The sequence below is a fragment of the Lactuca serriola genome, chromosome 4 (genome assembly GCF_051521515.1).
Source record: "Lactuca serriola cultivar US96UC23 chromosome 4, Lser_US96UC23_V15, whole genome shotgun sequence".
NCBI classification, from domain to species: Eukaryota; Viridiplantae; Streptophyta; class Magnoliopsida; order Asterales; family Asteraceae; genus Lactuca; species Lactuca serriola.
The window spans coordinates 6,796,820-6,821,419 of record NC_136411.1 but is presented as its reverse complement, the minus strand read 5'-3'; the positions used below and the strand labels follow the sequence as shown (position 1 = coordinate 6,821,419).

At 37.5% G+C, this 24,600-nt stretch overlaps 2 protein-coding genes across 2 annotated transcripts; one reads left to right on the top strand and one right to left on the bottom strand.

Moving 5' to 3' along the window:
- Positions 1-5,394: 5,394 nt before the first annotated feature.
- On the bottom strand, positions 5,395-7,549 carry LOC145100977 (uncharacterized). The gene has a single exon (XM_079038128.1). It carries the CDS (start codon positions 7,377-7,379, stop codon positions 5,592-5,594), a length of 1,788 nt encoding a protein of 595 aa, XP_078894254.1. The 5' UTR covers positions 7,380-7,549; the 3' UTR covers positions 5,395-5,591.
- Positions 7,550-20,871: 13,322 nt separating this feature from the next.
- Positions 20,872-21,315, top strand: LOC145098008 (uncharacterized). The gene has a single exon (XM_079035694.1). The coding sequence runs from the start codon at positions 20,872-20,874 to the stop codon at positions 21,313-21,315; it is 444 nt and encodes a 147-aa protein (XP_078891820.1).
- The last annotated feature ends 3,285 nt before the right edge of the window (positions 21,316-24,600 follow it).

Here is a 24,600-nt window from a genome sequence, read left to right as displayed (position 1 = left end):
GTTCATGTGCTTTAACTGTTGATACGACCGCCCGCCATTCAGATCTTAGACCATTTAAAAAAGTAACCTTCTGTTCGATCAGCTTTCTTTCAATGTCATGTTTGATCATTTTACTGAGAAGATGATTGAACCTATCGAATGTTTGTATAACTAACTCCTCTGGCTTTTGCTTGAACTCTCCAAATTCAGAGAGAATAAGGGTCTGAATCGAGTGCTCCAGGTCTTCATCTGTCGAATACAGTTCTCTCAGCCTATCCCAGATTTCTTCCGCTGTACTGCATGAACTAACCGAACGAAACGTGTCGGATTGAAGAGCAAACCGAATTAGTCTCAATGCCTTAATGTTGCATTGAAACTTCTCTTTTTCGTCCTGAGCGACGTCATTTACATCTTTCAACAAATCATTGTACTCCTTTTGAGTTTTAATGATTTTTGAAGTCTTTGAATGAGCAAATGGGCCATTTATGATTGCTTCCCATATAAGATACCCTTTGTCCTCCGATCCAATAACGTAGTCTTCAAAATGATGCATCCACACTTCATAATCTTGAGTGTAGAGGATTGGAATCTTGGTTGTTGATCCGATGCTGTTAGAAATGTTGATTGGATTGGATTGAGAATCGTCCATGCTTGATCGTTTAACCTGTTATAAGATCAGACTTTGTAATACGTAATATTAGGGCAGATTTAATAATTAATGAGATACGTCAATAATGGAGTGACGGCTCAATAAATATCAATGCATGCGGAATAAACCCTAATCACTTCTATGCAGAAGAGATGTGTATGAATTACACAGCCTCCCGCTCTGATACCAATTGATGAGATATAAATCTCTTAGATCATTTAGATCTTACACAGGTTTGGCAAAACGATTCAAACAAAGTAATAAACAAGAGATGGAATCAACAGTATGCTTAATGATTCAAATGATTCAAGCCTCAGCAGAGTTCGACAAAGAACTTCCGTTGTAGAGGCTTTAGGGTTTACAATCGATAACAATAAAACGATATCAAATCTACTCCTGAATCTTACGTACTAAGATGCATGCAAGCACCTAGATATACTCAAACCCTAACAAATAAATCACGGGTGGACAGGCCCAATCCGGATACAAAACAGGGCTAAGAGCCGAGCCCAAGACGCAACACCATACACCCAACACCTTCTAAATAATCTTTCATCAAAACTCATTTTTGATGCTCATTGTCTCTAAATTGACTAGCTAGGATCTGTGGGCGTTATAGGTTTCAAGTGCTGAAATATGATGCCCTAGGGGTTCTATTTATACTTGTGTTGCTAGGGTTTCAGTCAAAATCCTAATGGGCAGCTTAGGCCTTAAACAATCCAAGGAAAGTTCTGGAATAGGGCCCTTGTGGACGAAATTAAGATGGACACAACCCTAATTTAGTCCATGCCTGGTCCATAAGCCTTCTCAACCCAATATTCAACTATCACACATTTGACAGTTTAAGTCCCCGTTATTTATTAATGTATTTTAGCCATATAATTAATTCTTAAATAATTCTTGTGTAATATTAATTAAACTATATGATTTCTCCTTTAATATATTATTCAGATAATATATTAATAAACCATAATAACCTCTCTCTTCATAAATCACCATGTCAAGTTGCTCTGGTGAAGGCAACCCAAAAGGATCATGCACAACCGGGTCAAGTACTTACCAAATATAGTTACGGCTTAGACACTAATCCAACACTTACCGAGACGCATGATACGGGAGGGTCCATGCCGAGTTATAGCCATGAGAGGCTTATTATTTGTGTATGTGGTATTTTGGGGAACTCACTAAGCTTCGTGCTTACCGTGTTATGTGATATGTGTTTCAGGTACTTCTTAGGATCGCAGGAAGACGTCAGCTTGATGGTACACATTTGTTCGAAATTATGTTTAAGGATTCTGGGATACTATTAGTTACTTTGTAGATTTGTGTTTGACATTTGAGACAATTATGGTTTTGAGAAATGTGACATGAGTTTTTATGTGTTTTAAAAATGAAAATCTTATTTAAAAATTTACAATCTTACAACTACAAAACCCTTTATTAATTAAATTTAAATAAAAAAAAGATTATATGTTGATTGGACATGAATGAGTTTTATAGTTACACAATATATGTTTGTTTACATAAGTATAAAGTTATAGTTTCATTTATGTAGTTTAAAAAAAATATATAAATTTTATAATAATTTATTTGTAAGAAAGTAAATGTTCCATATTGTTGTTAACTTACTTATATTAATAGATCTTGTTGATTTATTTTTTTATAACAACTAGAGGGAATTTCATGCGCCTTTGGCGCTGTGTTGTTTGTTTTATTTGATTCTTTGAGAGTGTTCATAACAAAACATATTATAATTTTTATGAGATGGTTGTACATGAACGAAACGGACGTTGCAAAAGATGATTACATAAGGAAAATATATAATTAGCAAAAGATGTTTTCTGTGGAGGTTCATGCATTAAACATACAGATGGATATCTTCTGGGAGTTGTTTGATCTCTGTTTTTAATTTTTTGATAATCATGAGTTTTTTTTGTAGTTAGCTTTGGTATTTATGGCAATGCTGGCAATTTTTTGGTTGCATGGGGGCATTAGTAGTTGTGTTGTTAGTTGACACGTGTTGTACATATGTGTTTACATTTGTTGTATGGTGGCATTGTATATGTTTAGCGTGTGAGGGTAAGATTCTTGGGTTATTGTGTAGTGTTAATGAACAGTTGAAGCCTTCACATGGGAGTATTAGTAGGTGTGTTGTTAGTTGACACGTGTTGTACATATGTGTTTACATTTGTTGTATGGTGGTATTGTATATGTTTAGCGTGTGAGGGTAAGATTCTTAGGTTATTGTGTAGTGTTAATGAACAGTTGAAGCCTTGAAGGTTAGTAGCTGACCAGTTATTAATTGTAAATGCTTTGGAACCGTTGAAGGTTAGTAACTGTCAATTAATTAATTGTAAATGGTTGGAAAATATACTGAAATGTAATTTCTTTTGTAACGGCTATTCACTTATGTTTTTGTTTATTAAAAAAATTTGTTTTTCTAATAACACACACGATTATATTATTTCATACATGATATTTGTTACATATGACGTTTATTTTATTTAATTACAGATATTAAAACTATTATATACTAATAGTACAAGTGCTTCCTAGTTACATAGCCTGCGATAAACAATTTAGTTTGTTTATTATTGCTAATTAAACACGTCTATATTGAAGAATAAATGATATTTTTTTTTAATCTTTATTATATTTGTATTTGAGGGGTCTTTTTTTTTTTTTTTCGCCCCATGCCTCATATATGTTTGGACCGGCCTTGTTTCTTAGTTGTCCAAGCTATCATAGCCTCTAGTTGATAAAATAATAGTAGAGTTGGACGTGTATGTTTATGTTGTTGCTACATTGGGTTGTAAAAGATTTGTAAACGATACTAATATATGATGTTTTACTAATACATAAAACGTAAAGTATAAATAAATTATGATTATTAAGTTTAATTAATAAGTTATATAAAAACGGTTGGTACGTAGTATATGTAATTTAATATAAAAAATAAATATACGCATCTAAAGTTTATTCACTTTAACATAAAATGATAAAAACTAATGTATGAAAATAACGAATTGAAGACAGCGTTGACAACAATAAAATTTATTAATAATTATGATAAAGTTAACTATCAACTTCTGTGTGTGAATGCCAATTTTAAGATAAGAAGAAGAAAACATCGGAGAGGAGTAGAGAAAAGAAGCACAATGAAAATTCCGTGTCTGAAAAAGAAAGAGGGAAACTTCTGTGTGTGATTAAGAAAGAGAAGAAACAATCCTGTAGCCTAAGGTTTTATATATATATATATATATATATATATATATATATATATATATATATATATATATATATATATATATATATATATATATATATAAGGGCTAATTACTAATTTAGCCATTTTTCTTAAACATTTATCAAAAAATAGCTAAAATATACCAATTAGCCAAAAATAGCCTTCAAAACTGTAGTCAACTTAGGGTTGACTACGGTCAACGCTTTTGACTGATGTTTTATTGAGAAAACTACTGTTTGTGCTAATGGGCTACTATTTCATCGGCCCGTTTACTTTTTCGAGGGCCATTAGCCCAAAGTATATAATTTTTTTTTTCAGATTATGTCATTTTGTTTATTGTTTTCTTTGTTTTGCCTATTTTTTTTTCTCAATGGAGCACCCGAAGAACAACCAGATTTGTCTATTTTTCATCAAAATTTTACCGTATTTGTGATTAGGAGTAGCTTTTATATATGTGGTTAAATTTTTTTTGAAAAAAAACGAAAAAAAAAAAATATAAAACCGTAGGTTTCATACGAAACCTACGGTGTACAAGTTCCCAATGCACAGATTGTGCATTGTCAACTTGTACACCTACGGTTTCGTATGAACCGTACGGAAATTAAATTTTTTTTTTTCGTTTTTTTTTAAATCGATTCAATGGGATCGGAATTATGTTAATTTTGTAATCGTGTATTTAAAAAAAAAAAAAAAAAAAACCCCGTAGGTTTCCATAATGCCTACGGTTTTGTAATTTTTTTTAAATAACTAATAAAATTTCTTTAAATAACTAATAAACATTTTTTTATAAAATAACTAATAAACATTTTTTTTAAAATAACTATTTTTTTTAAAATAACTAATGTCACACCATTTTTTTTAAATAAAACCCCCAAAATAGTAGATAAAAAAACAGTACTTTTTTTGGACAAAATAGTAGATAAACCCCCAAAATAGTAGATAAAAAAATAGTTTTTTTCGCCAAAACAGTAGCCTACGGTTTGGGAAACCGTAGGTATTAGAGAGAAAACCGTAAGTTATATATTACCTACGGTTTTGTATGTGAAAAATGATTTTTTTTTTTATACAAAACGCGAAACAGTAGACGAAATGGCGAAACAGTAGGCGAATCTCGAAACCTACGGTTTCGTGGGCTATTTTTGGCTATCTACTAATTTTTGGCTAAAAATTGCTAATTACCCCCTTAATTTGGCTAGATTAGTAATTACCTCTATATATAATAATCATATTAATGTTAATTATATTTAAAACCTAATAACTATAAATGGATTATATTTTTAATTAGGTAAAAAAAAATCGTTCAAAGCTGTAAAAATCAGCATTACAATCAGTCTAAAAAAACATATCGGAATGCCTCTGGTACGTAGTAAGCCTAAGTTATGGAATCATGGTACCCAAAAGAAAGATTGATTGCCATGGAAATCTCTGAAATGCATCAGAAAAGAACCTGAGTGGTTTAGTGAAATGTGGGAAAAAGAATAACTCACATCTCTGTTCTACTGAAAAGAAGTTAATGTCCTTAACCAAAAGAACCCTCGAAAGTTGGTCCAGTCCCATCACATATAAGATATAACAAAGATTTACATCAACCACCAAAGTCACCAATTTAATACTAGTAGTAGTTGCTATACATTTACAAGTGTAAATAATTAATTGTTAGCCTAAAATGCATAGTTGCCACCTCAAAATTCTTAAATGCGAATATACTTAGTGTCTTTAAGGAACAACAGCAGCATGATACATATTTAGATGATAAATAGCTTGAACCACCAAATCTTTCAACTCCGAATGCTGACCCACAATGCCTTTATCAGCCCCTTCTAAAGCTGTCAACACTCTCGCATGTACAAGAGCCTCACTGTTTCCAACATTCATAGCAAGGTAACACAAAAGCACTAACGCATGATACTTTGTCTTCTCACTCCCTCTCAACAATCTCATCAAAGGCATCACCCCATCAAATTCAATTATAGTCTTTGAATGCTCTGTGCATAGAAAATTCTCTGGGCAAGCGAATTTCCCGAGGGCCATGGCTGATTCCGTTCCAACGTCTGGATTCCAGTGACCGAGTTGTTTCACGAGCGGACCGATGATGCGGGTTTCTCTAGCGGGGAAAGTTCGAGCCAGATAACCGATTGCTCTGATCGCCGGAATCTTGATTGGAGAGTCGTCGGAATCGGAATCAGAACCGGAATCGGAATCGTGAATTAGTCTCAAGAGTTGGTCGATTACGGCTTTTGCGGCGGGGGAATTTGTCTTGAAAGCTGCGCGTCTGAGATCGGGATTTGATTCGGCTGCAGCTGTGATTTCCATGACATTCATCAAACAGTTGATCTGCAATTCACCTTTTTCTGTCTCGATAATTTTAGCTAAACAGAGTAACCCTTTTGTGTCTGTTATTATCCTACTGTTTGCAAGATTACCTCTTGCAAGCATCCATAAGGCTTTCGCACAATTAGTTTTCAATTCCAGTTTCAATTCAGATGGCTCGTTTTGTCTCTCTTTTCTGTTAATCGACCACATTGAAGAAGATGAAGTGTAATTTCTTGTATCTTGTTTGTTAAACTGGACAATCGAATGAATACTTTGCTTCTGGGAATCATTGCCTACGAATGTTTCAAATGATAACAATGTAACGAGTGGTCTGATCACATTCTCTCTAGCAAATGCCTCTTGTGAAACTTCATCGTTTTCCGCCATTCTGGAAATTAATTTCACGATCGATATCTGAACCCTAATTGGAGATTTCTGAAAAGATTGTACTATAATTGGGACACCAAGCTCGTTTGTGATTAACCTAGCCCTGTCTTGATTGTTTGCCAGGTTAAAGAGTGTGTTGGAGGCCGTAATTTGGGCTTCCGGTGATGTATCTTCTTTCAGAAGCTTTAACAATGGCGGAATTCCACCTTCTGCTACTATGATTTTTTTGTTTCTATCGTTATCATGTGCTAATGAACATAACCCATTTGCGACTTCGATTTTAACATTTAAAGGACATAAATAAAGTGAAGATATATAAGACCAAACCCATGCCAAAATAGGATCATTACTCGCAATTGGGGGTAAAGATAGAACAACACCGAAATCTCCGCCGGTGTCGAATATGCTAAGCAACCATTTCATGTCACCAATTGATGCATCAAGAAGGTTAAAAAGTTTCCTGAAATCAGCGGCGCCTACGATAGTGACGACACGGAGAAACACACTTCGACGGCGGCACTTCCGTACAAGAACTAGGGCACGTTTTAGAGTTCTGGTAACGTCGGTGAAGACACGGCGGACGGGGCGGTCGTAGAGGGAAGGCGCGGTGTTGGTGAACCGGACGAAAGACCGGAGCATCTGAGAGAGACGGTCGACGAGTTTTCCGACTTCGGTACATTCGAGTTTGTAGGATTTTGATTCGTCGACGGCTTGACGGATTCGATCAGATAGAATTATTGGGAACGATAAGATGTGTTCGATCGGTTGTTGTTGTTGTGGGTCTTCGCCGGCGGCGAAGTCCATTGGTTAATGGAAGAGATGGAATGGAAGTTGGAAAATTGGAGTTTGAAACTGAAGTTGGTTGGGTGGAATCCTGGTGTTCAAAACACGGCGAGGTTTTTAGTTTTTACGTTATCACGAAGAAAATGGTCAATGGTCTGCGCTTTCTCGGAGTGTAGTTTGGTTTTGTTGAGGATGTTTTCGGATTCCGCGGAAGTTCTAGGAAATTGTGCGGTTTTTACATGTTAATTACAGAGAATGACTCCTCAAATTCTCTGGGAATTACATTATTTAATGTCGACACTGTATATTATTAAATAACTAGACATAAAATTATAACAAATATTATTATTCTATATTTTTTTAATTGATATATTAAGAATATATCAAATAAAATAAAATTAAATAGTAATTTGTCATAATTATAATAGATAAGAATAATTATAGACATAAAATGTAAGAGATAATTTAATTTAATTTAATTTAATTTCTTTTAAATAACTCAATATTTTCATCTATTTGTTTAGAGTTATTATTTAGGCCAAAGGGTGTGGCTGCCGTTGGTAGGTATCATGGATTACCACCTCATCTACGGCAAACACTATGTTGGATTTGCTCTCTCTCTCTCTCTCTCTCTCTCTCTCTCTCTCTCTCTCTCTCTCTCTCTATATATATATATATATATATATATATGTGACTCTCTCTCTATGTATGTGACGATCATTGTGGTAAAGTAAAATAAGATGAAGGTGGAGAAAGCTAAGATGTAAAGTCTTTGCCTTAAATAACTATGACATGACATCCACTAGCATTAAAATACCTGTCTTTTATATTATTATAATCTTTATTTTTGAATTTTGAGAACATTATAAAAGATATTTTATTAAATTTTCATAGTCATGGTTTATTCGTGGGTAATATTTATAAACCAATACAAGGCTTGATATTTGTTCACAATAAAGTATTTCTCTAACATGTATTATGTTGTGCTTGTTCCCAACATCATCTTCAACCATGTACACTAGAGTTATAATTTCTACTCGTAAGGACCTTTATTTCCGTCTATGAAAGGTTTTGATACAACAACAAATGAGTATGTTATTACTAAGTCGATATCGATTGCGGGTGCTTCACCACCCATGTGCCCATTACTTTATTTGTTTAAGATGTGTGGAAATATGTGATGGGTTTTGAGCATTCTAACACTTCCTAAGTGTACATGCAACCCTAATAAACCTTGGATCTATGTTTGTCTAAGATACATGCAAATAATTATTTTTCCAAGGTTCATATCCTAACTAGCATGACATGGGGAACTTGAATCAAATAAAGCTAGTAGAAATACTTACCTTGTAGTTGTAGTTGATTCCTTGGAGTTTTAGAGCCTAGCACCAATAGTGTGGATGCCTCAAATGGAAATCACAAATCACCACAAACTTGGAACTTTGAGAGAATAGTCACTACTATCTTGAAATCGGCCCTCACCTCAACAAGAGTCAACTAGTGTGATTTCAAGAACCAAAGCCTCCTTTATATAGTGTGGTGGATTAGAGTTACATCCATGTAAACCCTAATACCCATGTCTCTTCATTTCCATGAGATCCATGGGTTAAAGCTCCATGGAGTATCCATGGACTTTTCCATGCAAGCCTAGCCCATTCCAAATAAGCCTTAACACACACTATATAAATATAGAAGCCCATATTTAATTAGTAATATCTTTGATCTCTAAATTAATCCTAGATTAATTATAGATCAATACTAATTAAATAATATGATCTTATATTAATATATTAGAACTTATAATATATTAATAAATCATAACTTGTACTATTCTCAACAGATTATCCATAAATTGTTCGGGTGAAGTGCAACCCAAATGGACCATGCCGGGTCGGGTCAAGTACATACCAAATATAGTTATGGACTTAGACACTATATCCGACAGTCTCCCACTTGGATAAGTCTAATAACTATAGTTGCAAGTATGACTTCAGGAACCGATAAGCAATCGTAGCTCTTTAAACTCTGTTGAACTAGAACATGCCATTTTAGATAAGTGATCATATAATCCTCTGTTCTAGATATCAGCCGGACAAATACATGGAACATGGTCTTACTTACTGCCCAACATTTGTTTCCCTATTTCCGATTTGTTTGACATAGAACTTAACTGAACACATCAATTTAGTTCTGACCGGGCCCGGTACATAGGTCAAAACAAAATCATCGAGGGGCCCAGATATCAGCTTCTAATCCAAGAAGGAACAGATAAACTTCGACTCATATGTTTGTTCTACCACTCATTGAATTATACACAAAGGCACGTTTTATAACATCGAGTTACAAATGCGTTTTCGTACAATCAATGCATAACCAACTCGTAAGTAACAAGTCATATCTCTAGGTTTGAAGACTTATATGATATTACCGTCTCACGATCACTCGAGATAAAATTCCATGAAGTGATTCCAGTGAGCGTGGGTTGAGTCCAATGCTCATAACTTATGAGCACTCATGATTGTTGTAGCCATGTCCAGCACCTTAGACCTCTGCAACCAATCATGACAGTATTGATTCATACCTACTTCCGACATATGACCGACTGTGGAGGTTTGAATAATATGATATACCAATCATAATTATTCTGGAAGTCAAAACATGCAAACGAAATATAGTAAACGATCGACAAGAGATAGCAACACTTTACTCATAAATAAAACACCTTTTATTCATCATCTAATGACAATTACACTTTACAAATTTCATAATTTATCTAACTACTAAAGCTTATATCATCCTTTAGCCCTATGCTCCGAGCATGCTGGAGATGCTTAACCCTACTCAGTCCCTTCGTGAGGGGATCTGCTGGGTTCTCATCCGATGATACCCTCTTTGCCACGAGGATTCCTTCTTCTATTCGATGTCTGATGAAGTGATATTTTCTGTCAATGTGCCTGGATCTCCCATGATCTCTTGGTTCCTTGGCTAAGGCAACCGCACTATTGTTGTCACAGAAAATCTCCATTGGCTCTTTTATAGCTGGTACAACTCCAAGGTCTCCGATGAAGTTCTTTAGCCATATAGCCTCCTTTACTGCCTCGCTTGCTGCTATATACTCTAATTCACAAGTGGAATCAGCCACTGTCTCCTGCTTGGAACTCTTCCAAGTGATTGCTCCTCCGTTTAAGGTAAAGACCCAGCCTGACTGAGAGCGGAAATTATCCCTATCAGTCTGGAAGCTAGCATCACTATACCCTACAACTCTCAAGTCATCACTCCCACCAAGGGTAAGGACCCAGTCCTTAGTCCTTCGCAGGTACTTGAGGATATTCTTTACTGCAGTCCAGTGTGCCTTGCCAGGGTTCCCCTGATACCTGCTAACCATGCTCAAAGCAAAGGCTACATCAGGTCGAGTACACGTCATAGCATACATGATAGATCCTACAGCTGAAGCATAAGGTAGTCGACTCATTTCTGCTATCTCAGCCTCAGTACTAAGGCTTTGTGTCTTACTCAATCTGGCGTTACTCTGAATGGGTAACTCACCTTTCTTGGAATTATGCATGTTGAATCTTTTCAACACTTTTTCCACATAGGTGCTTTGACTAAGTCCAATTAGTCTTTTACTCCTGTTTCTCAAAATCCTTATCCCTAGGATATAGGCAGCTTCACCAAGGTCCTTCATAGCGAAACACTTCCCAAGCCAGGACTTTACTTCCTGCAGGGTTGGGATGTCATTTCCTATGAGTAGTATGTCATCCACATACAGTACCAAAAAGCTGACTATGCTCCCACTAGCCTTGACATAGACACAAGATTCATCTTCACTCCTTGAAAAGCCAAATTCCTTGACTTTCTCATCAAAGCAAAGATTCCATCTGCGAGGTGCCTGTTTCAATCCATAAATGGATTTCTCGAGTTTACACACTCTATTGGGGTACTCTGTACTGACAAAACCCTCTGGCTGAACCATGTAAACATCTTCAGCCAACTTTCCATTAAGAAAAGCGGTTTTGACATCCATTTGCCATATTTCATAGTCATGAAATGCAGCAATGGCTAACAGAACCCTAATAGACTTTATCTTGGCCACTGGTGAAAAAATTTCATCATAATCAACTCCCGGAGTTTGAGAATAACCCTTTGCAACCAGTCGTGCCTTATAAGTGTGTACATTACCATCCATGTCGGTCTTCTTCTTGAAGATCGATTTGCACCCTACAGTCTTACGACCTGGTACATTCTCAATCAAGTTCCAAACTTGATTGTCATACATGGATTGTATCTCGCTATCCATAGTCTCTTTCCATTTCGCAGACTCGGAGCCTGCCATGGCTTCCGCGTAACTGTTAGGTTCATCCAAACCTACTAGTGTCTCATCACTAATAAGTGTCTCACCTTCCGCAGTAATATGGAAACCATAGTAATGCTCAGGTGCATTCCTAACTCTTGTGGAACGCCTCAGAGGTACATATTCGCCAATTGGCTCAACAGGAGTTTCCTCCTCAAGTTGAGGGCTAGGGTTTGAAGTTCCTTCACCGCTTGACTCTTGAATTTCTTCAAGATCAATTTGCCTCCCACTGTCTCCTTGGCTTATAAACTCTCTCTCTCTCGAAAGACTCCTCTTCTTGCTACAAAGACCATATTATCACTAGGTCTGTAGAAGAGGTAACCAAAGGATCTTTGTGGGTAGCCGATGAAAATACACCTCTCGCTTCGGGGTTCTAGCTTGTCATGAGTCTCGCGCCTCACAAAAGCCTCGCAACCCCAAATCTTGATGTGGTCTAGGTTGGGTACTTTACCAGTCCACATCTTGTGAGGAGTTTTGGCAACTTTCTTTGTAGGGACTAGATTAAGAATATGGGCGGCGGTCTCTAAGGCATACCCCCAGAATGAGATTGGTAGTGAAGCTCGACTCATCATGGAACGAACCATATCCAACAAGGTTCGATTATGCCTCTCAGCTACACCATTCAACCGCGGTGTCCTGGGAGGTGTCAATTGTGAGACAATCCCACATTCCCTAAGATAGTCGAGGAACTCTGAACTAAGATACTCACCACCTCGATCGGATCGAAGCATCTTAATGTTCCTGCCCAATTGATTCTCGACTTCCTGTTTAAATTCCTTAAACCTTTCGAAAGTCTCTGACTTATGCTTGATCAAGTACACATATCCATATCTACTGTAATCATCAGTAAAAGTCAAATAATAACGATTAGCATCCTTTGTGGCATGTTTGAAAGGTCCACACACATCCGTGTGTACAAGGTCCAACAAACCTTCACCCCTCTCACAAGAGCCTGTGAAGGGTGACTTTTTCATTTTTCCAAGTAAGCATGATTCGCAACTATCATCTGACTTTAGGTCAAACGACTCCAAGACTCCATCCTTTTAGAGTTGGCCTATGCGTTTCTTGCTTATATGTCCAAGACGACAATGCCATAATGATGCTTTATCCAAGTTATTATTATTAACAGAATCAATACACAATACATTATTTCCTAAGTTATCAACCACAGATACTGTTTCATACACGCCATCACAAGGTAATGCTTTAAAATAAAGAACATTATTAAAGAAAGCATTAATCGAACCAACTTCATTATCAAATGAAAAGGTGAAACCTTGTTTATACAATGCATGAAAGGAAATAATATTTCTTGCCATTTTTGGCGAATAACAACATTTATTCAAATCTAAACTAAACCCACTACTTAGCGATAAAGTATAAACTCCAATCTTGGTGACAGGTGAAGCTTTCCTGTTTCCCATGATCAAGTTTATTCTTCCTTGCTCCACATTCTCACTTCTTCTTAGTCCCTATAAATCAGAACAGATATGAATACCACAACCGATATCAAGGACCCAAGAATTAGAATGGGGTGAGTTATTAGATAAGATCGTGTAAATACATGCATGGTTGGGTTTAACTTTCCCATCCTTCACATCTTGCTGGTACTTTGGGCAGTTCCGCTTCCAATGTGCCTTTTCATGGCAATAGAAGCATTCAGCCTCTTTTGGGTCAGAAGAAGGAGTGATGAAACCTTTCTTGGTTCCACTTGAAGAAGAGCCATCAAGGGTCCTAACCTTGGTACCCTTCGAAGAACTCTTTCTCTTCTTCCCTCGTCCTTTCCCGATTGCCAAGACAGGGGCGGAGTTGGTAGGAGTAACAATCGCCTTACCCTTAAGACCACTTTCCGCGGTCTTTAAGAGTCCTTGAAGTTTGTTGAGTGTGACATTTTCCTTGTTCATGTGGTATGTCATGCGGAATTGATCATAACATGAAGGTAAGAAGTGAAAAATGATATCTATTGCAAGCTCCTCAGGGAAGTTCACATTTAGCTTCAACAAACGGTCCACAAATCTTTGCATTTTCTGCATGTGGCCCGTGATGGGTTCACCATCCTTCATGCGAGTTGTTATCATGGAGGAGATGATTTCATACCTCTCTTGACGAGCACTTTGATGGTATCTTTCCATCAAGTCTTGGTGCATCTCATAGGGGTAGAAATCTTCATAGGATTTTTGGAGATCCGCGGTCATAGTGGCCATCATGATGCATGCCACTTTGGTGGCATCCCTTTCATGTGCCCTAAACTCAGCGATCTCTTGAGGAGTAGCAACCGTCTCATCAATCTCCTTAAGCTCCTTATAGAGGACATATTCCTTGTCCTCGTAGCGAGTAATCATTCTGATGTTTCTGATCCATTCATTAAAGTTGGATCCATCAAAAGTGACTTTCCCACACAAGTTCATAAGAGAAAAGGAGCCATTAGGATTAGAGCCAGAAGCAGCGTTGTTTGCAGCAGACATCTAGTAAGAGAAGAAAGAAAGAATTAGTTTAGATATAGAGATAGTCCTTAATAAAACACCCAAATGTAATATTAAGGCTAGGACCCAATCACAATATATTATACTTAGAAGAGGTATGCCGTAATCTAAGTAATAACATATTTGAAAGGTAGGTGAATGACGATTCACCAATTTCCACCAAAGTCGAAATATTAAAATATTTAATTTGGTTCTTAGAAACTCCTAGATTCTTTTGAGATTCAATGAACTTTTCAAAGGCATGTTTCAATCTCGAGTGTGCCCTCCAAGTTTTGTGACTGGGATGCCGAGGATCACAAAACGAGGTGTGAAGTAACCATGCAAATTACCTGGTACCCTTAATAAATTACCCCTCAATCGATGTGTCGGTTAACCACACACGCTCCATCGATACTATGATAAATATTAAGTCACCCTTTACCTACCTTGTTAAGTCCAAGTTAGTGTGTCGGTTAACCACACACGCTCCACTAACGACTTAGACAAAGTGTAAAGTGTAATTTCATGGATTAGCACCTTATTCACATTTTTCCTAAAGTAACTAAGATTGGGAATTTAATAAAAACATTTAGTTACTTTATAATATTCATCATACTTTTAATGAGAATTTATAAGTCCTTGTCTTACCCGTTCGGCTAACGACCCTCCACCAGTCAAGCAAGCGGTGGGTGAGAGTGGACACCCATTAAGTTGCCATTTTATAGGCAACAACCTTATACCCACCTTATAGACCGGCTTCGTGAATGAGGGGTACTAGCGGTAAGACGACTTTAATCTTATACATATATATATATATATATATATATATATATATATATATATATATATATATATATATATATATTAACTTATAATATTATAAGTATAAGGGTTGAATTTTAACTTTTAAAATTCTAAGGGTTGGAACTAAAGTTTTTAATATGACTTTACTTGTTCCAAAACTTGAGGGCAAGTTTTGTAAACTTTCAAAACTTTTCATTTCTTGTAACTTATGAGTTTATTAGAGTAATAAAAATGAAGACTCTTGATTTTTCTAACTCTTGTGTTCTTTTAATGGTTTTTAATTCAAGTGACTTTTCGTTTTCCATAACTTGAGGACAAGTTATGGACTCCATTAAAACACATTATGATCAAGAATTAAACTACCACATAGGTTACAAATAATTCCTATGATCATCTAAACATCATAACATCAAGAACATGAATATGAACACTTTCATGAATCAAAAATTACACATAAAACTTTGTAATTTTGATAACAAGTTGTTGTAAATGGATTAACAAAGACATTACACCATCTAAAACAAGTTTTCAAGTACCAAAACAGTTTAAGATAATGTTTCTAGTCCATTTCCAGCAACTAAAGTCGAAAATCTGCACTCTGTGGCTTCTACTCGCCAAGTGCATGAACCTACTCGGCGAGTAGGTTGAAGATACACATGAACTCGGCGAGTCCCCCCATGGACTCGGCGAGTTCATCAGGCAGACAACAAGTTTTTCGACCTTTTCAATTATTTTGCATCAAGTATCAAACAAACAAGCCTAGGCTCTGATACCACTGATGGGTTTTGAGCATTCTAACACTTCCTAAGTGTACATGCAACCCTAATAAACCTTGGATCTATGTGTTGGATTAGTGTCTAAGTCCATAACTATTTTGGTTTGTACTTGACCCGATGGTGCATGGTCCTTTTGGGTTGCCTTCACCAAAGCAACTTGATAGGATGAATTATGGAGAAAAAGGATTAAATATGATTTATTAATATATTATGGGAATAATATATTAAAGGAGAAATCATATTGTTTAATTAATATTAGTCAATAATTAATTGGTAATTAGTTTTGTGACTAAAAGAGATTAATTAAACTTAAGGGACTGGAATTGTAATTATAAGATAATTGCAATTTGGGCCATGGATTGTCTTAAATCAAGAGGTGGACGAATTCTTATGGGAAGCCCATAAGGAAATCGTCCAAGGGCTTGATTAAAGGAGTCTATGGGTTGCTTAGGGCTTGAGCAACCAAATTAGGGTTTCCTTGTTAGATAACCCTAATAGCCTCACTATATATAGAACCCTTAAGGCTCAAAAACGTAGGGAACTTCTTTTCTAGGGTTAGAACACGTTTTTGGCAGCCTCTATCCTCTCTCCTCTTCATCCTCTTGCTTATGGTGTTTGTGAGCCATTAGAGGAGTGACACTTGTGACTCTAAGCCTTCCAAAGTCAATTCAAGGAGGAATTGGGATTGTTATTGCTACATAACAATCAAGGTAATATCTTAAACCTAATTATATGTTAATATTGATTTCCATATGCTAGAATTAGGGTTTATAGTCTTGGATTCAAAGCATGTACAATAGAGAAACCTAGATCCAAGCATTAGGGTTTGTATGAGCACATAGGATGTCTTATGACAAAAACTCATCACTATGTTTGTCTAAGATACATGCAAATAATTATTTTTCCAAGTTTCATATCCTAACTAGCATGGCATGGGGAACTTGAATCAAATAAAGCTAGTAGAAATACTTACCTTGTAGTTGTAGTTGATTCCTTGGAGTTTTAGAGCCTAGCACCAATAATGTGGATGCCTCAAATGGAAATCACAAATCACCACAAACTTGGAACTTTGAGAGAATAGTCACTACTATCTTGAAATCGGCCCTCACCTCAACAAGAGTCAACTAGTGTGATTTCAAGAACCAAAGCCTCCTTTATATAGTGTGGTGGATTAGGGTTACATCCATGTAAACCCTAATACCCATGTCTCTTCATTTCCATGAGATCCATGGGTTAAAGCTCCATGAAGTATCCATGGACTTTTCCTTGCAAGCCTAGCCCATTCCAAATAAGCCTTAACACACACTATATAAATATAGAAGCCCATATTTAATTAGTAATATCTTTGATCTCTAAATTAATCCTAGATTAATTATAGATCAATACTAATTAAATAATATGATCTTATATTAATATATTAGAACTTATAATGTATTAATAAATCATAACTTGTACTATTCTCAACAGATTATCCATAAATTGTTCGGGTGAAGTGCAACCCAAATGGACCATGCCGGGTCGGGTCAAGTACATACCAAATATAGTTATGGACTTAGACACTATATCCAACAATATGTTTTCCAAAATTAACAAGTTTTGTTTAGTTTAAGGGTAATTTTATCTTTTTTCAGGTCTAATTTGGTTGTTTTGGGTCTAAAAAGGGCACCATTGTTCAGGTCTAAAAGGGGCACCATAGTCTAAAAGGGGTGTCTTCATGTCTAAAAATGGCTTGTTTCTGAAATGCATATATTACTTTACTAAAGAACCAAATTAGCCAAATTGATCAAACCTTTTCCCTTTTTTAATCTCATTAAACGCAGATTTCTTTGAGGAGAGACAAAGGAGAGATAGAGAGAGAGTTTTGAAGACTTCTACTTCTTCTTCCTTTCTTGCTCTGTAAACACTGCAATATTTTAGTGGATTGGTTATTGACTTCCTCTGCCCGTAGTTTTTCCCGATTTAGGTTTTCCAAGTAAATCTATGTGTCTCTTTTGATTTACTTTTTCTTGGTATTTTTCATTGCATGTAATTGATAATGGTTTGATATCTTAGTCCTATTCCGCTTGAACTAATATTGTTCTCGTTATTCGGATTTCTTGGTTGTTTGATACATTAGGGCTTTTTCGTTTTAGTGCATCTTACTCTCTTTGTTTACTACAATTGGTATCACAGTTTTCGGGTTTTAATATTAGTTTATTGGGATCATTTTATCAAGTGATTGATCATGTCTTCAATGAAGTACGATATTTCGTTGTTGGACCGAAACACCAGATTTCCCCTGTGGGAAGTTAAGATGAAAGATGTTCTTATTCAGATGGATTTACACAAGGCGCTTCTAGATTCCGAGAAGAGCTCGCTTCGTTGACAGAAGAAGAAAAAGAGATGAAGTATTTAAAAGCTCAATCCCAGATTCCTTTGCATTTGTCAAATGATGTTTTGCAAGATGTTTTGAAAGAAACTTCAACGGTTGCTTTGTGGTTAAAATTTGAGCAATTATTGATGTTGAAGAGCCTGCCAAACAAGATGCATTTAAAGGAGCGTTTGTTCAATCTTAAAATGATTGCAGGAGGCTCTTTAGCTGAACATTTATCCATATTCGAAGAGTTAGTAAGTAACTTAGAGAATATGGATGTCCAATATGAAGATGAAGATTTAACTTTATTCTTGTTATCTTCGTTGCCTGAATGCTACAACCATTTTCGTGATACTATCATCTATAGTCGTGATACTCTTGTCTTAGATGAAGTTTTTACAGCTTTGGATTCAAAATAGAAGATGAAGCATATTACCAGTAGTGGTTCAAGTGATGCGAAAGTCAAAGGTTTAAATCCCCGAGGAAGAACAACAGTTAGGGTTAAAAATCCTCAATCTTCCAACAGGACCAGTTCCAAGTCTAAAAGCAAACGAAAGTTTTGTAATTACTATCGCAAGAAGGTACATACGATTGATGAATGCTTCAAGTTGAAGAATAAAGAGAAAGTAACAGCAAATGGTAAACAAGGTAGCACTTCAGGTGAAGCCGATGTAGAAGAGGTCGGTTGTATTGAAGAACTTCTCACGGTTTATTTAGATAAACTTGATTCAGTGGTGAATAGATACTCGATTCTGGTTGTACTTTTCATATGTGTCACAGCATAAGTTGGTTTTACACATTTGAAAATGTTAAACAAGGCTATGTTCTGATGGGTAAAAATTCTACATGTCCAGTTGTTGGACATGGCTCAGTCAGAATCCGTATGTTTGACGAGTTTATCAGAACCATTGGGGAAGTTAGATATGTTCCTGACCTCAGAAGAAACTTATTATCTCTCAGCTCCTTTGATAAAAGGGGATACAAGTTTTCTGGTAAAGGTGGAGTTCTCAGGGTATTCAAAGATGGTTCTGACAAACTGAGAGTCAATCACAAAACCTCATATCTCTATTTTCTTGACAGGCAAACAATTTCGAGTGATGTTGTAGTTTTTTCAAAGTCTCTTTCTGATCCAGATTAGTCCTATCTTTGGCACCTTCGACTCGGCCTAATGAGTTTTCAAGGCATGTCTGATGTAACATCCCAAAAATCATAATAAATTTAAACTTTTCAAAACAACCAATTTACTATAAAGAAATGTTTACAAAACCATTGTTTCTAAAACATTCTTTAAAATTAGAGTCTCCCAATATCCAATGAATCATAAAACCAAGGATGTGTACGGTCATGCCTTCGCCTTGCCATGGTTCTCTAAAGTACCTGAAATAAAACTAAAACGGTAACCCAACACTTAGTGAGTTCCCCCAAAGTACCAACACACCACATAACAAGGAAGCATGCAAACATGAGTAGCCAGCATGATTGGACCGCCTCGTAGGGCCTATAGCCTATCTGGACCGTTCCACAAGCAACCGGCCTGACTGGACCGCATCATAGGGCCTACAGCATATTCAAACCGCTCTACGGGTCGTTGACCTGACTAGACCTCCTCGCAAGGCCTATAGCCTATCCAGTTTTCCCCGGGTGTCCTGGCCTACAACACAAAGTAGGACCACCTCAACCCAAACCAACATGTCGACATATGCAACAAGAAACATGAACACAAAGCCAACAACTACAGATAATCATACGGATCTAACGCATCAAAACAACATAGCGACATCCTATATACCAGGATACAGATCTAACATATCACCACAGCATAGCCACATACGGTAAAACTAGGATATCAATCCAATGGGCCGAAAGTATAATGTGTATAAAAACTGGAAACGATGGGGGGCAAAGTCTAATTTTATAGTCTTAGGCCTAATATGTAAATTTTTTAATAATAGAGGACTAATTCTAAAAAAAAAATAAGGGCGAGGGGGGGCACATCCCCTATCCCTAAAGAAGTTATGGCAATGAGTTGATTGAAGAGATATGTCTCTAGAAGAATCTACCTATGTCGGACGTCGCTGTTCGGAGGACTTTTTCGAAGATCACCGATGAGTTTTCCATTGATGTCTTGAAAAGAGTAAGCTAGACTACAAAGTCGATGGGTAATTTGAATGGATATGTCGTTTACATGGTGAAGACATACGAATAAATGGTTTTTATTGGAAATAGTGTCAAAGGTCATGAAACAATTGGTAATATTCATTATAATAAGCACATCATTTTGGGATGCCCTCAAAACCTAACTAAGCAGTTATTAGATAGAGACAATTTAGTTTGTTGAAGATCACCGAAAAGTATGTCATTGATGTCGTGAAAAAAATAAGCCCGACTACAAAGCTGATAGGTAATTTAAATGGATACATTGTGTACAAGGTGAAGACATACAAATTAGTGGCTTCTACTTCTTCTTATTAGTATTGGTATATATTGTTATATGGTAAATATTGTACATATCTTATATTTCCAGGATAGATAATTACCTCCTATTTGTTAGGCTATTAGTTAGGCTTGATTATTGTTATTATATATATATATATATATATATATATATATATATATATATATATATATATATATATATATATATGTTTCGGTATTATCAATGGAGGCAAGGAATTCTATCCTCTCACACATGGTATCAAAAGCCTAGGTTTCTAGCTATTTAATTTTCTTTCTTTTCTTCCTGCAGCCAAGTGCTACGGCCTTCCCCATGGCTCCCAATGAACAACCACCTAAACCTCCCCTACATCCGGTCTATACTGTCACTAATATTCAACACAAAATTAGAGTTCTTGATGGTACCAAGGTCACCTACAATTCCTGGGTCAAGATTTTTAAGCTCCATGCTCGTGGGTATAAGGTCCTTCATCACATTGACGGTACGGCGCCACCTGCTAAAACCAGCGACACTTATGATTCTTGGGTTGAAATTGATGCCATCGTCCTTCAATGGATATATGGCACACTTTCCGATGACCTCCTCGTTCGAGTTCTGGACACAGATACAACTGCATATAAAGCATGGCTACGAATTCAAGAGATCTTCACCAACAACAAAGGATCTCGTGCAGCAACTCTCGAACACGAATTACCAATCTCACCTTACAGTCGGCCTCCTCCTTGTACGAGTATTGCCAAAAACTCAAGGACCTAGTGGACCAACTCTCGGACGTTAAAAGCCCCGTCACTGAAAATCGCCTCGTCCTACAACTTGTCCGTGGGTTACCACCAGAATACGACACGGTTGCCTCCTTCATCAATCAAAGCCTCCCGTCATGGGATACCGCATGCAGCATGTTGCAATTAGAACAACACCGCCAATCGGCTCGACATAACATCTCTGCCCCAAGCGCTGTGGTTTCTTCTTAAGCCCTTGATGAACATCCGCTTACCAATTCTCAAGCTGCTTCCTATCGCCCTCCTGGTCTGGGTTGTGGTCGTAACACCCAATCGGGTCGTTCCAGTCGCGGGGGACGTGGTTCCTCCAACCGTGGTCATCCTTAACAATTTTACCCTACTGTAACCCAATCCCCTCAATGATACCTTGGTCCATCATACCCTCCTTGGGCCTGGTGGGCTCCTCCTCCCTGCCCGCACCTCACGACTCAGCAGACACCTTGGTCCACACCTTGGTCAAACCCTCCAACCTCCGGTACAACAACGAATTACAATCCACAGGCGGCCCATGTTGCTTATTCCACTGACCCATCGCCCCAGCCCACTGCTTAGAACCACCAACCCTCTTACGATGCCTTAAAACCTACAGAGCTCCATCATGCATTTCAAGCAATGCACCTCAACAAACCAGACCCCTCATGGTATATGGATACAGGAGCTTCCTCTCACTTGACAGCCGAATCTGGTAAAATCTTGTATCCTTCTGCATCTTCTTCTAACAAAGTTATTTTCGTTGGAAATGGTAATCATATTCCTGTATTAGGATCCAGGCACACCCATTTCAAAATCCCAAACCATACATATGCTCTTAAAAATATTTGTTATACCCCCCCCCCCATATCATCAAAAACTTACTATCCGTTCGTCAATTTACACGGGACAATAATGTCTCAGTTGAATTTGACCCTTATGGTTTCTCTGTGAAGGAACTCAAGACTGGGAGGATGCTTTCACGCCACAATAGCTCTGGTGACCTTTATCCACTCACCACGCCTAGATCTTATCATACTGCTCTGGTTGCGGGCTTCTCTTGGGATGTTTGGCACAACTGTCTTGGACATCCCGGCACTGCAACTTTAGATTTCCTTCGTACTCGTTCCTTTATTTCTTTTAATAAACATAAAATGACACCTATTTGTCATTCTTGTCAAATTTCTAAGAACAAACGTTTACCTTTTATGGATTCCTATTCTATTACTTTTTCACCATTTAATATAATCCATTGTGATCTATGGACCTCACCTGTTCTTAGCAAATCTGGTTAAAAATATTACATGGTGCTCATCGATAGCCACACACAATATGTGTGGATTTACCCGCTAAAGTTTAAATCAGACACCTTTACCAACTTTACCAAATTCCATACCCTCATACACACTCAATTTAGCCGGAAAATAAAATCGTTTCAATGTGATTTAGGGGGAGAATTTGACAATACCGAGTTTAAAAACTTTGCCTCTCAACATGGTCTGACATTTTGCTTCTCTTGTCCTCAGACTTCCCAACAAAACGGTAAGGCTGAGCGTATGATTCGTCGTCTAAATGACATCGTTCGATCACTATTAGCTCATGCCCATCTTCCCCCATCCTTTTGGGTCGAAGCCTTACATATAGCCACCTACATTCATAACATCACACCCACTAAAACATTAAACTTCTATACCCCTACATATGCCCTCTACCTCCGCCACCCTACTTATGATCACTTACGGGTCTTTGGTTGCACATTCTACCCTAATACTTCCGTTACTCAAAAAAACAACCTAGACACTCGATCCATCCATTGTGTCTTCCTTGGTTACCCTACCAACTTTCGAGGATATCGTTGTTATGATCCCACTACCGGTAAAGTCCTCATATCCCGCCATGTTGTGTTCGACGAACACTATTTTCCCTTTGCTAATGTCGTATCTTCTTCCTCGTATAAATTCCTTGACATCGATTCCTCCCTCCCGACATCCCTATTCCCGCACTTATCCTCCAACCCCACACCTCCTACACCGCCAATTACCACAACGACACCACCCACACCACCACCACCATCACCGCCCATCCCACCTCCTCCACCCAGTACCCATCAACACCCTATGACCACTCGATCCCAGCTTGGCATTGTCAAACCTAGACAATTGCTTAACCTCCATACTCAATCCTCTAAAACTATTTCACCCATACCCTCTTCCTACACTAAAGCCCTCTCGGATCCTAACTGGTTAGATGCCATGAAAAATGAATTTAATGTGTTAAAATAAAATGATACATGGGAGTTAGTTCCACGACCTACAGATTGGCCAATTATACGATGCATGTGGCTTTTTCGCCACAAATTTCACGCTGATGGTACCTTACAACGATACAAAGCTCGCCTCGTGGTCAACGGTAAATCAAAAACGGTTAGTATTGATTGTGACGAGACATTTAGCCCGGTTGTTAAACCAACCACCATTCACACCGTCTTAAGCCTAGCTGTTTCCCGAGCATGGCCGATCCACCAATTAGATGTTAAGAATGCATTTCTACATGCGGATCTTCATGAAACTGTCTATATGCACCAACCACCGGGATTTGTTGACACTACTGCCCCACATCATGTGTGTCGTCTTCGTAAGTCTCTATACGGCCTAAAACAAGCTCTGCGCGCCTGGTACCATCGCTTTGCTACGTTTATTATTGCCAATGGTTTTCGCAGCAGCGTATGTGATAACTCATTATTTGTATATCGTCATGGGGCACACACTGCTTATCTACTTTTATATGTTGACGACATAGTTTTAACTGCATCTGATCCAGGATTTCTCAAGTCCATAATTACCACTTTATCTCGGGAATTTGCAATGTCGGATCTCGAGGCCCTACACCATTTTTTGGGTATTTCAGTCACTCGCACCTTTCAGGGGTTGTTCTTATCCCAAGCACAGTATGCTCGAGAAATTCTGAAACGAGCTTCCATGGACACTTGTAATCTGTCCACCACGCCAGTTGATACGTCTTCCAAATTGAGTGCCACGACTGGTGAGCCTCTTCCAGACGGAAATCTCTACCGTCGCTTAGCCGGTGCCCTCCAATATCTCACTTTTACTCGACTGGATATCGCATATGCCGTCCAACAAGTTTGTCTCTTCATGCATGCTCCACGAGAACCACACTTTCACTTCATGAAGCGTATTCTTCACTATACCAAGGGAACTATTGATTTCGGTCTCAACATCCAAAGTTCTCCATGCTATAATCTCACATCTTACTCTGACACTGACTTGGGGGG

Bases quoted from the DNA above. Each gene is read 5' to 3' on its own strand.
- LOC145100977 (XM_079038128.1), bottom strand. From the start codon at position 7,379: ATGGACTTCGCCGCCGGCGAAGACCCACAACAACAACAACCGATCGAA.
- LOC145098008 (XM_079035694.1), top strand. From the start codon at position 20,872: ATGGCTCCCAATGAACAACCACCTAAACCTCCCCTACATCCGGTCTAT.